This window comes from Lepus europaeus, chromosome 17 (assembly GCF_033115175.1).
Source record: "Lepus europaeus isolate LE1 chromosome 17, mLepTim1.pri, whole genome shotgun sequence".
Lineage (NCBI taxonomy): Eukaryota > Metazoa > Chordata > Mammalia > Lagomorpha > Leporidae > Lepus > Lepus europaeus.
This window is the reverse complement of record NC_084843.1, coordinates 61255262-61269111: the sequence shown is the minus strand read 5'-3', so window position 1 is coordinate 61269111 and position 13850 is coordinate 61255262. Positions and strand designations below refer to the sequence as shown.

The 13850-nt window shown below is 43.4% G+C and overlaps 1 protein-coding gene across 1 annotated transcript in view; it reads left to right on the top strand.

The window, feature by feature from the left end:
* The window catches only part of MICU1 (mitochondrial calcium uptake 1), a 230390-nt gene that overhangs the window by 127256 nt on the left and 89284 nt on the right, over window positions 1–13850 (top strand). Inside the window, exon 7 of the mRNA XM_062214805.1 lies at window positions 6248–6330. Within this exon, the coding sequence (XP_062070789.1) occupies window positions 6248–6330 (83 nt within the window). The remainder of the gene's footprint in view (window positions 1–6247; window positions 6331–13850) is intronic.

The following is a 13850-nucleotide window of genomic DNA, read 5'->3' as shown; positions in this document are numbered from 1 at the left end:
CCTCCCTGCCTCCCTCCCTCTGTCTCTCTCTCTGCCTCTGCCTCTGTTTCTCTATAACTCTGCCTTTCAAATAAATAAATAAATCTTTTTTAAAACAATTAAACTACAGGGGCCGGCGCAGTGGTGCAATGGGTTACAGCACTGGCCTGAAGCACCAGCATCCCATATGGGCACCAGTTCTAGTCCCGGTTGCTCCTCTTCTTATCCAGCTCTCTGCTGTAGCCTGGAAAAGCAGTAGAAGATGGCCCAAGTCCTTGGGGCCCTGCACCCACGTGGGAGACCCGGAGGAAGCTCCTGGCTCCTGGATTCGGATCAGTGTAGCTCTGGCTGTTGTGGCCATCTGGGGAGTTAACCAGTGGATGGAAGACCTCTCTCTCTGTCTCTGCCTCTCTCTGTAACTCTGTCTTTCAAATAAATAAAATACATCTTTAAAAAAATAAACTACAGTGGATTATAGGGGCTACACAGAGAAGATTTGGGCTCTGCATGAGAAAAAAGCTCAGTTAATATGGTCAGCAATACTTGGGCCTGAGACATGGGCTTATATATAATAAAAACAGAGAAATAAGCAGAGAGAGGATATGTGATTGAAGAGAAGATCATAAAATTTTTTCTTACTCAGAGTGTTCTGATGTTGTTTGTTATCCTATGGTACTATTTTAAAACAAATGGTATATGTAAGAATTTTTTGGTAGAATCAAATCAGCAGAAAATAAAACTTGTGGCCCACATTGTAGCACAGAGGGTAAGCTGACTGGCAGAGCACTGGTTTGAGTCCCAGCTGCTCCACTTCTGATCCAGTCCCCTGCTGATATGCCTGGGAATGCAGTGGAAGATGGATGAAGTACTTGGGTCCCTGCCACCATGTGAGAGACCCAGATGGAGTTCCACGTTTCTGGCTGCAGTCTGGCCCAGCCCTGGCTATTGCAACCATTTGGGGAAGTGAAACAGCAGATGGAACATCTCTGTATCTCACCCTGTTTCTCTGTAACTAAATAAATCAAAGGAAGGAAGGACTTGTTAAAAACCATCATGTTCACGTTTGCACCATTCTGTCAGTATTACCAAAAAAAAGAATTTAAAGTATAAAGTGTCTCATTATGTGGTTGAAAAAGCCTGATTTGAACCCTAGTCTTTTAGAATATTTATTTATTTATATAGGTTCCCTAGTATTGTGTATTTTCTATTAAAGAACAGTAAGTGAAATAACCATGACAGCTAGTGTCATTGTTCTCTTTTTATCTGACTACAAATAAAAATAAAAGTTTTTAAATTACTAAAGAAAAGTAAAAAGATCTTGTGCTTCAGAGAGCATGGGGTTATTACCGTTATTATTATTACTAATAGAACAATTTTTTTCAATCTCAAGAAAATATATTTTTTTCTCTGCTTTCCACTGCAGTCCTGAGCCACAATACTGGGCAGGACACAGATATCCTGTTTCAGCTTCCTGCTCACTGTTTCTGTTGTTCTCTAGATATTTTTTCCTTTATTTTTTTATTTTCCCCCCAAAGAAACCTTTTATTGAAGGAATGCAGACTTCATGCATTTCATAAATACAACTTCAGGACTATAGTGATTCTTCCCACCATACCCACCCTCCCACCCACTCTCCCACCCCCCCCCTTCCATTCCCAGTCCCATTTTCCACTAAGATCCATTTTCAATTAACTGTATACATAGAAGATTAACTCTAATAGAACAATATTTTAAAAGGGAATTCTTAATCCAAACAGACCTATCTCAATATCATAGTAGCAAAAATTATCATGGAAATCTAAGTAAATCTGTGAAGTAATTAACTTTGTGTAGAGTCTAACAGTTTTAATCAGTTCCAGTGTCTATTAAGGTTGTTCTGGAAATTGTGAAGAAAGTGGTTGATGCTGTGTTCAGTAAGGGGAAGCTTCACTGTTCACTCTGCAGCCTCAGGTTCCAAAGAATTCCTCTCAGATCCTTTCTGTGGAAACTGGATTTGAGCTAACCTAAACCCAGGATACCTGGAAGCTTTCCAGAATAGCTCAATTTAAAAATAACCCTGAAGTCTGCATTTAAGAGGAGATGGGGGAGTTTACAAGAGAATTGCCTGACAGGGTGTTCTGTGTAGATGCTTCACTGAGAGCAAGCTGGGTTTTCGGCTTCTTTGTCTCCTGTGCTTTGATGTGATCAGCAGGTGAGGATTCACTAGGCAGAGAGACTACCTCCTAGGAGGGCCTTCCCCACTAGACTGGTAAGGCCCACGTGAGACTGTGTGAGGCTGCTGCCCAGCTCACCTCCACAGCGGGCAGAGCACAGGGCCACAGCCTCCAGTGTCACAGCGGACACCTTGGCCTCCACCTGCAATGCCAGCATCCCTTATGGGCCCTGGTTTGATTCCTGGTTGCTTGTGCTTCGAATCCAGCTCCCTGCTGGTGCCCCTGGGAGGGCAGCAGAAGATGGCCCAAGTACTTGTGCACCCTCACGGGAGACCGGAAGAAGCTCCTGGCTTCTGGCTTTGGCCTGGCCCAGCTCAGGTCATCGCAACCATTTGGAGACTGGGCCAGCAGATGGAGACTTCCTCTCTTTGCCTTTCTCTCCTTTCCTCTTCTCTCCTCACCTCTCCCCTCCTCTGCTCTCTCCTATACTCTCCTCTTCTATAACTCTGCCTTTCAAGTAAATACAAAATAAATCTTAGAAAAGAAAAAAAAGCACTCAGGGCCGGCGCTGTGGCTTAACAGGCTAATCCTCCGCCTTGCGGTGCCGGCACACTGGGTTCTAGTCCCGGTTGGGGCGCCGGATTCTATCCCGGTTGCACCTCTTCCAGGCCAGCTCTCTGCTATGGTCCGGGAAGGCAGTGGAGGATGGCCCAAGTCCTTGGGCCCTGCACCCGCATGGGAGACCAGGAGAAGCGCCTGGCTCCTAGCTTCAGATCAGCGCGATGTGCCAGCCGCAGCGGCCATTGGAGGGTGAACCAACGGCAAAAAAGAAGACCTTTCTCTCTGTCTCTCTCTCTCACTATCCACTCTGCCTGTCAAAAAAAAAAAAAAAAAAAAAAAAAAAGCACTCAGAGTAACTCCACGTGAAGCACATACTCTGTTCCAAAGTAACCACTCTGGGCTAAAAAGAACCTCTAGCAGTGTGGGGTATGTGTTGTTTGGTAAAATGAATTTATCCTTGGTTGTTGGAAGAAACACTAAGTGTGATTCGATAGAATAAGGGTTTCAGTCATTTAAATGATCTGGGATCATGCTTTTAAGGAAATCCCAGGACAGAATAAAAGATAATGGCAAAGCTGAGATGTTAAGCATTCTGTGAAACCGCCGTGGTCAGTGGAAGTAGGGAATGCTGCTTTAGTTCCTGTTTGGGAACAGACTGCCTTGGCTCACACCACATTGTTTCCTAATTGTGTTCATTTGGACCGTACTCCTCCCTGTGCAGTAGTGCCACCTCCACCCTGCCACTGCTGCCCTTCCCTTTCTCTGCACCACAAATATTGGGGTCCACCTGTATCCTGGCTTCCCTCACCCTTCTCCTTGGCCCTCAGCTCTCCTTGTGCAAGTGTGTGTCAGGCTCTTTGCCATAACCACGAGTATGCTGCTAAGTCCCAGCCTAACCCTCTGTCCTGAGCCTGAGCCCCATGCTTCTAGCTATCTCCTGAACATCTCCGTCTGAGTGTGCTGCAGACCTCTTGGATTCAGCAGATCCTGTCTGAGCTCCTTCTGTGTCTCAGCCCTTTCACATCTATTTTATCTCTTAGGTAATGACATGCAGGCTGCTCAGGAGTGCAAGGCAGCCGTGCTGTCATCCCTTTTCCCTCGCAAAACCTCACAGCCAACTAATCATTAGGTTACATAATTTTTGACTTTTTAAGGTATTTCAGATTTGTTTCTTCCTCCCTGTTCCCACCGCCGTCGCCTCAGTTCCCATTTTCAGCATTTACAAGAGCTTCTGTGGTGTCTGACACTGGCTCTTCTTTTCCAACCCATCCTTCACAGTAGCAAGAGAAGCCCTTTCTGGGCCCGATTGCGTCACTCCCCTGCTTAAATCCCTTCAGTGGCTTCATATTTTCTGCCATCATTACCATCTCAAGTATCTGTGGAGATGAGGCAGATAACTCCTATGAGTGAAGTGGGCCAACTGTGAGACGGGGGGAATAGCAGAGCACATTCCTGTCTAAGAAGATTTGTTGTAGAATTTCAAACTGCGGATCCTGAGAGTCCCCTGTTTGCTCTGAGTCCCCAGTTAGTACAGCCACATCAGGTGACGGAGCATCATTTATGCACTGTTTCTTTAACATTGAGTTTCTCCTTGAGGTGAGCAACTTGAAAGTCAGCTTTTACAGAGACTTGTGAAAGCAGCAAGTCGGTTGTTTCTAGGTCAAGATATGCCAGCGTGAAGAGTGTGTTTCTTAACCTGAGTGCTTCCGTGTTCACAGTGCAGGCCATGAGCATCATGAAAAGTCTCTGGCTTCAGTGTCAGTGATGACTAAGCCAGAGTGCAGTTCTGCCACATATTTGCTCTGTGATATTTGAGCTAGCCATTTACTGCTGCCAGCCCCAGTTTTCCTCTCTGTTTAAACATTATATGAAAACTTTTGGCATCACAAGTACAAAATCAGATAATAACTTAAAATTATCTAGTTCAGGGCTTGGTACATAGTAACTCCTCAGTAAATGATATTCAGACAGGTAGAAAAAGTTTGAGAAGTAGCCATAAATATTCAAAAAAGTAATTCTGCCAGGTGCTTCCTTCCCTGCAAATAATCATTGTGGCCTCAAGAAGAGCAACCCTGTTGGAAGCCAATAGCAAGTGAGGCAGACAGCTAAGAACCAGGCACTCACCAGCCTAGCTGGCTATCTGTCTGAGGATTGTTTTTAAGCCCAGAAAGTATAACTATTGACAAATTCCTGAGCAAGATTGGAATAGAGACATGCTATGATTTTGCATAGTAAGCACTTTTTAGTTTCATTACCTCACAGATAATCTCTATGTCTTATTTAGTAAAAGTTATATTACTTAAGATTTAATTCAATGACATTAGGGTATATGTGATGCTTTTTTCCCCTACTGTTGTGTAAAGTTGAAGCATCAAAGGAAGAAAAACAAATGATGTAGTTTTCTTTACCAAAACATGTAACATGGTAAGGGAGGAAGAAGCCTGTTAAGTTTATTTTATTCCAGGACCTAGATTATATTTCGATTGATCTAAGAACACTAAAAAAGTAGTGGGAAGCTTTCAACATTCATTTAAGGGAAAGAAAATAAATCATCTTGTCAAACTTTGCATTTTTCATTTTGTTTTTTAGACCTCAGCTTAATTTTAACAGTTAGGTATACTTTATTCATGACTTGTATGTACAGCTGACATGATTGAAACAGGGGACCAAATCACCTATAGGATGCTCTTCTGCCTTGCGCAAAGCTGCAAGGATAATGAGTAAACCCCCAAGGAAACAGCTTTCCATCATCGCTGCTGGCAGAATGACACGCACAGATCTCCTGACTGTCCTGACAATGGAGAGACTAGAAAGAACTAAGTAGGAAGTCAGCTTGTTTTAAAGGCAAGACAAAGCCTTCAAATTTCAGCTTCTTTGCAGCAGTGTTATCTCAGACTTTCTTGCCTGGATAAATAAAATGAGGATTTATGCAACAGAGCAACAATATTAATATGACACAGCTCAGAGGATCATATCTACCAAAGCAAAACTGGGGGCCTGTGTTGTGGTACAGCAGGTTAAGCTGCTGCTTGCAACTCCCAGCATCCCATTTCAGAGCGCCGATTCAAGTCTTGGCTGCTCTACTTCAGTTCCAGCTCCCTGATGACGTGTCTGGGAAAACAGTAGAATGTGGCCGAAGTGCTTGGGCCCCTGCCACCCACGTGGGAGACCTGGATGGAGTTCCAGACTGCCCAGCTTCAGCCTGGCCCAGCCCTGGCTGTTGTGGCCAATTGGGGAGTGAACTAATGAATAGATCTCTGCCTCTTTCTGTGGCTCTGCCTTTCAATGAAATCAATAAATGTTTGGGGGGTGGGAGGGGGGAGCAAAATGGAAAATTTTAAGAAAAAGAGTATAGAAACACAAAGATGAAGTGCTGTTTTTGCGGGCCCCAGTAAAATTCTCTTTGGGTTTTAAGAAGTGTTACTAAAAGGATGATCTAGAAGATAAATACAGTATCATCTACATGTTAGTGTTCATTTCTTTTTGGTCGAAGTCGTCTAAATATTTTTCTTTTCCCTCACTTCCTGTCTTCCTTTCTCCCTTTTTGCTTGCAGCTCCTCAGAGAAATTTTGAAATTGCCTTCAAGATGTTTGACTTGAATGGAGATGGAGAAGTAGACATGGAGGAGTTTGAACAGGCAAGTTGTCCTGGAGCATGCTGTTAAATACGTTAGTATTTAAAATGCATCTTCACGTGCCTTGGAGTTCCTTTACCCTCAGCCTATTGCTCAGAGGATGTTCCAGTTTTTGAAGTACCTAATTTCTCAAAAGTCTTTGAAAAGATGGGTTGCAAGGTCAAAGTAGGTTTTTTTTTTTTAAGATTTATTTATTCAAAAGTCAGAGTTACACAGAGAGAGAAGGAGAGGCAGAGAGAGAAAGAGGTCTTTCATTTGCTGGTTCACTCCCCAGTTGGCCACAGCAGCTGGAGAAGCCAGGAGCCAGGAACTTCTTCCGGGTCTCCCACATGGGTGCAGGGGCCCAAGCACTTGGGCCATCTTCTACTGCTATCTCAGGCCATAGCAGAGAGCTAGATCTGAAGTAGAGCAGCCAGGACTCAAACAGGCGCCCATATGGGATGCTGGCATTGCAGGTGGCAGCTTTACCTACTCTGCCACAGCGCCAGCCCCCAAAGTAGTTCTGATTCTCCAACATGAATTAGATTACAGTGCTTCTACTAGGAGGCCAGATTGTGACGGATCAGTCATATACTCATTCAGCATTTATAAGAAAGCTCCTCTGAGCCAGGCACTTGCAGAATACAAGGATGAATTACATAATTTTCTTAAGTGATTCTGTAAGAAAAAGAAAAATGATACCATGCCTTGACTAGAGTAGCTTCCAGCCATGAATGTATACAGTTTCTTCTGAATTTTCAGAAGAGATTAGAAATAGAAATTCTGCCTTTGGAGAAGCATGATACCTCTTCAGTTTCAGTTGTTATGATTGCCAGAAGTGGTTTCAAAAATGAAAGAAAAAAAATGTATGTAGGAGAAAGCAATATCCTCAGTCTCTAAATGAAGAAAAGGGAAGCTATTCCACCAGACAGGGAAATCCCTTGTACAGAATATCTTTAAAGTAAGAAACTGTCCAGAGAGACACTTCGTAACACCCAGAGATGCTTCTTTGTATTTGTACATGAATCTCCCTAATCTTTTCACTTCCCATAATCCTATATTTTATTTGTATTACGTGAGACCCTGGATAATTATAAAGACAAAGAGGTGGCCAGCTGACCTGATGGTTAAGGAAACTCAGGTCCGGTATCAGAGTGCCTGGGTTTGATAGCTGCTTCTCCTCCTGTCTCCAGCTTCGTGCTAATGCAGACCTTGAGAGACAGTAGTGATGGCTCAAATGATTGGCTTCCTGCACTCACGTGGAAGACCTGGGTTGAGTTTCAGCTCCCAGCTCTGGAGGCCTTTGCAGGCATGTGGGGAGTGAGCCAGGGAATGCGTTCCCCACCCCCCCCCTCCTCTGTCTGCCCTTCTCTGCCCTCCAAATAAATGTTAAATAAATAGAACTAACTTACTTTGCTCTTTTTTTTTATTTACCTTCCATTTTTTCTCATTCTATATTGGTGATACACTACTTTGAACTATGGCCGTCTTATTTGTAGCCCTGAAATGAGAATTGCAGTGCCTCAGGTTCTTTTTAACTTAGGAAACTAGTTTTTTCTTATGGAATTTATCCTTTGGTTCATGAGTCCTTCTTAGAATACTTCTTTTACCTTCCTCTGGATTTGCCTGAGTATCTTTTCAGTCCATCAAATTAGACTCACTTGTGAATTGTTTATTAGCATAATGTTGTCATAATGTTCCCTAATTATTTGTTTAATGGTTATGTGATCTGTAATGATAACTACTTCTTCATTCCTGGTAATGAGTTTCCCTTCCTTTTGTTTATCCCATCAGTTGTGGGATTTATCAATTTTGTTGATATTTTCAATGAACTACACTTGGTTTTGTTAGTTTTCCTGTGGTTCATGTGTTTTCTAATTAGTTGATTTTTTACTTTTATCTTTTTACTTCCACTTACTTTGAGTTTACTTTTTTTTTTTTTTTTTTTTTTTTTTTGACAGGCAGAGTGGATAGTGAGAGAGAGAGGCAGAGAGAAAGGTCTTCCTTTTGCCGTTGGTTCACCCTCCAATGGCCGCTGCGGCCGGCTCATTGCGCTGATCTGAAGCCAGGAGCCAGGTACTTCTCCTGGTCTCCCATGCGGGTGCAGGGCCCAAGCACTTGGGCCATCCTCCACTGCCTTCCCGGGCCATAGTAGAGAGCTGGCCTGGAAGAGGGGCAACCGGGATAGAATCTGGCACCCTGACCGGGACTAGAACCCAGTGTGCCGGCGCCGCAAGGTGGAGGATTAGCCTGTTAAGCCACGGCGCCGGCCGAGTTTACTTTTCTTCTTAAAATTCTTAAAATGGTACATTGATTTGAAAATTTTCTGACATTTGAATTTAAGGATGCGTATTTCTCCCTGTACTATCGCAGTAGTCTCACAGATTTTGATATCTAGTATTTTTTTAACTTTTATTTAATAAACATAAATTTCCAAAGTACAACTTTTGGATTAAAGTGGCTTTTTCCCCCCATAACCTCCCTCCCACCCGCAACCATCCCATCTCCTACTCCCTTTCCCATCCCATTCATTGATACATAGTACTATTTTTATTATCTATCATTTTTTAAATATCTTATATTTCCTATGACTTCCTTTTTAACCAGTGTATTTAGAAGTATTTCTTTTAATTTTCAAATATTTGGTTTGTGTGTTTTTTAACCTGTGTTACTACTGATTCCTAACTTAGTCTATAATCATCTTTTTTCCCTTACTCTAAAGTAAATCTTTTATAAATAGTCTATAAGAATCCAAGTGAGTTTTGCTTTTTTATCCATTTTTATAATATCTGCCTTTTAATTGGTGTGTTTAGTCCATTAACATTGAACATAATTGTTGATTTGGTTGGATTTAAATGTATTATTTTTGCTATTTGATTTCTGATTTTTATTCCTGTGTTCCATGGCGCTACCTTCCTTGGGATGAAATTTTTTAAAATTTTCTTAAGAATTCTATTTTCATATATCTGGCTTTCAGCTGTTTTTATTTATTTATTTTCATTTTATTTGAAAGACCAGAGCCAGTGCTATGACAAAGGGGGTTGAACTGCCATCTTGCAGTGCCAGCATCCTATATTGGCACTGGTTTGGGTCCCGCTGCTTCATTTTCTATCCAACTCCCTGCTAATGCATCTGGGAAAAGCAGTGGAAAATGGCCCAGGTATTTGAACCTCTGCAACCCACGTGAGAGACCCATATGAAGCTCCTGCCTCCTGGCTTCAAATTGGCTCAGCTCCAATCATTGTGGCTATTTGAGGAGTGAACCAGCAGATGAAAGATTCATTCATTCATTCTCTCTCTCTCTGCCTTTCAAATAAGTAAATAAATCATTTTTTAAAAAATTATTTAAAAAAAAAAAACAGAGAGAGAACTAAAAAGAGATTTTCCATCTGCTGATTTAATCTCTAGAAGCCTGCTGCAACAGCCAGGACCAGGCCAGGCCAAAGCCAGGATCCCAGAATTCAATCCTGGTCTCACATGTGTATGGCAGGGACCCAAGCACTTGAGCTGTCTATCATCTGCTGCCTCCCAGGGTATGCATTTGTAAGAAGCTAGAGTCAGAGCCAGAGCTGGATGCAGAAATTGAACCCGCGAAGCTTTCTTCTTATGGGGATTTCCTCCTCACTTATTGTGGCTATGTTGCTTCAAATTCTATTGTGTAGTTTTTCAAATCAAAAAGACCAAAGGATTCTTACTGCAATTTTAGGTAATTCTTTCTTTTTTTAAAAAAAGATTTATTTATTTATTTGAAAGGCAAAGTTACAGGGAGAGATGGAAAGACAGAGAGGTCTTCCATCCACTGGTTCACTCCCCAGATGTCCAGAGCTGGGCCAGGCCAAAGCCAAGAGCCTAGAACTCCATCTGGGTCTCCCATATGAGTGGCAAGAACCCAGTCACTTGGGCCATCTTCTGCTGCTTTCCCAAGCACATTAACAGGGAGCTGGATCAGAAGTGGAGCAGCTAGGACTTGAACCAGCGCCCATATGAGATGCCAGCTTTGCAGGCAGCGGCTTTTCCTGCTGTGCCACAATGCAGGCCCCTGTCAGTAATTCTTGTAGGATACATACTGGGGACTTTCGGGCTGAAAGTGATCTAAAGTAAGAAATGCATCCAGTGAGTGCCATTTCTCAGCTCCACTCCCATGTCTGCCCATGATCTTTCTCTAGTGTCTGCAGTATTGTTGTCTTTCATCTAGTATACAGTGGTCATTTTAGGACGGATTGGCTGGAGAGGAACTACTGACATTACCAGAATAAGGACTTTCAAGTATTAAATGCTAAGAGAGGACTTCCAATGAACCTAAAAGCAAGAGGGAAAGAAATAAAAGGGCAGGGTACAAGGAAAGGCGAAGAAAAACCAAATACAAAAAGAATAAACGTGGTTTTAAGATACCCTCAGGGGCTGGTGCTGTGGCGTAGTGGGTAAAACCATTGCCTGCAGTGTATCCTGTATGGGCGCTGGTTCAAGTCCTGGCTACTCCACTTCCGATCCAGCTCTCTGCTATGCCTGGGATAGCAATGGAGGATGGCTCAAGTCCTTGGGCCCCTGCACCCGCATGAGAGACCTAGAGGAAACTCCTGGCTTCTGGCTTTGGATCAGCACAGCTCCAGCCATTGCAGCCATCTTGGGAGTGACCCAGCAGGAAGACACCCCCCCCCCACCTCTGCCTCGCTGTAACTCTGCCTTTCAAATAAATAAATCTTAAAAAAAAAAAAGATACCCTCAGAAATTACTTAGTATATCCCTCAGGAGCAAAACTGCTTAAATTCCCTACTCCTGTTGCGGACATTTGGTTTCAATTTAGGGCGCATGGGCTTTGCTGTTAGCATTGCTGCTGACTTGCTGACTGCATTGGAGCCGTCGCTTTCCTATTCTCTTTACTTGTGAGGGCAGGGAGTGCTGACTCTGTTTAGTATGATCTCTTGGTTAACTACCTTGTTAAACTGGTATAACTTGTGTTATTGATCACAGGGATATCTGATATTAAAACTCTTTAACAGAAAACCAAAACATAATTATGGGTGTGGGCATGGTGGTGCAGTGGGTTAAGCCACCCCTTGGGATGTTCATCCCATATCAGGGTGCCAGTTTGAGCCCGGGCTCCTTTACTTCCAGTCCAGCTGGCTACTAATACATCCTGGGAAGCAGCAAATGGTGACTCAAGTTCTTGGACCCTTGCTTCCTGCATCGGAGACCTGGATGAAGTTCAGGCTCTTGCCTTCAGCCTGGCCCAGCCCTGCCTTTTACAGGCATTTCAGGAGTAAAGCAGCAGGTGATTGATTAACCTGTTCCCTCCCTCCCTCCCTCTCTCCCTCCCTCCCACCCTCTCTCCCTCTCTCCCTCCCTCTCTCCCTGCCTTCCAAGTAGATGAAAACAAACATTTAAAAAAATTATTATTTCAAGGTGGCTCTTTAAAAAAAAAAAAAAGATTGATTGATTGATTTACTTATTTGAAAGAGTTACAGAGAGGGAGAGACAGAGAGATCTTCCATTAGCTGGTTCACTCTCCAATTGGCCACAAAGGCCAGGGCTGGGCCAGGCCAAAGCCAGGAGCCAGAACCTCTTCTGGGTCTCCCACATGGGTGGCAGGGGCCCAGGCACTTGGGTCATCTTCTGCTGCTTTTCCCAGGCCATCAGCAGGGAGCCAAATCAGAAGTGGAGCAGCCAGGACACAAGCCAGTGGCCATATGGGATGCCGGCATTGCATGCAGCAGCTTTACCCACTGTGCTATAGCGCCAGCCCCTATAAGGTGACATTTGAATAAACAGCTCTCCTTGGATGTTTCTCTGCTTCATTTTTCTACATATCCCATTCTTAGGAAATATGCTGATTTATTAATTTGAAAATACGATAGGCTTTCATATATTACAACTTTGTTCTGATTTCCCATGTGAGCGATCAGTGGGATTGCAGCTTACTCATCAAGTTTATCAAAAGTTAAATGGAATCACAATGAAGATCTCAGAACATTTCATCATCACTCTCCTTAAAGTTAGTGTCGCCTGACACAAGCTATGTGTAACAGCTAGGCTGAGTGCCCACCCCGCAGACCAGTACAGAGTCACTTTTCCAAGCTTCTGCTCCCAAAAGCACTTTGATGACACATAAGCACAGATTACTAGAAAGCGCTAATCAGCTGCAAGTACTAAGTGTGAGTTCTCTCTGACCTTTCTATCAGAGATTCCTTTCCTTTACCCATTTTAAGGTGAATCGTAAAACAGAGTTAACTTAGCAAGAAATATTTTTTAAAAAAGAATCTCATAGGCTGGCGCCGTGGCTTAACAGGCTAATCCTCCGCCTTGCGGCGCCGGCACACTGGGTTCTAGTCCCGGTTGGGGCGCCGGATTCTATCCCGGTTGCCCCTCTTCCGGGCCAGCTCTCTGCTATGGCCCAGGAAGGCAGTGGAGGATGGCCCAAGTCCTTGGGCCCTGCACCTGCATGGGAGACCAGGAGAAGCACCTGGCTCCTGGCTTCGGATCGGCATGATATGCCGGCCGCAGTGGCCATTGGAGGGTGAACCAACGGCAAAAAGGAAGACCTTTCTCTCTGTCTCTCTCTCTCTCTCACTATCCACTCTGCCTGTTAAAAAAAAAAAGAAAGAATCTCATAACTGCTTATACTGCATTTACTTCAAAGCCATGACCAAAACAGTTTTTAGTATGAAGATGTCATCTGACAAGTGCTAAGTATCAGTTGTGAGACAGAAGAAATGGAATGGAATTTTATTTCAGAACTGTTTTCTATTTCTCATGGCTTTCTCCATAGCACATGGCATACAGAAAGAAGTCTTATGACTAGTTGAACTGATTGGAGTGAATTTCATGTGATGCCCTTAACAAAAGGTTTCTAAATATGTTTTATGAAAATATTTGCCACCTGAAAAATTGTAATTGTGCCCTCCTTCCCCACACACATGTATACTTGCAGAAACCTAGTGATTCTTAAATTTTTTCATATTTAAACATTTGAGATGATGGGGAGAGAGTGAGTGCAAGAGCAAGCACTTCCATCTGTTGGTTTATTCTCCAAATGCTTGCAACAGCCAGGGCCAAAGCCACTAGCCAGGAACACAATCCAGGTCTCCCACATGAGAGGCTGGAACCCAATAATTTGAGCTACCTCACTATCTCATAGGGACTGCACACATGGGAAACTGGAGTCAGGAGCCAGAGGCAGGAATTGAAACCGAGTTTTCCAGTGCGGCACATGATCATCTTAACCACTGAGCTAAATACCCACTATCGATGTATGCTGTTTGAAAAGGTTTTCAGTGAAATTGAAGGACACTTGAAGGCATTAATGGTTTACACATAAATGGACAGTGTTTGGACTGTGCTGTGAATAATTGTTAATGAAGGTGCTGTCACAGTAGCCTATTTTGCTAAAAGCACTCCTTTTTCTCTGTCACACACACATACACACACACACACACTAACTTGGCCTTGCACTTTTGCTGCTAATATGCACATTTTCTGTGGAAGAAAGACATTAAAATGCTGCCATAGGAAGGATGTCAGCCGCAGTATTTACAGCCACAGGCAAA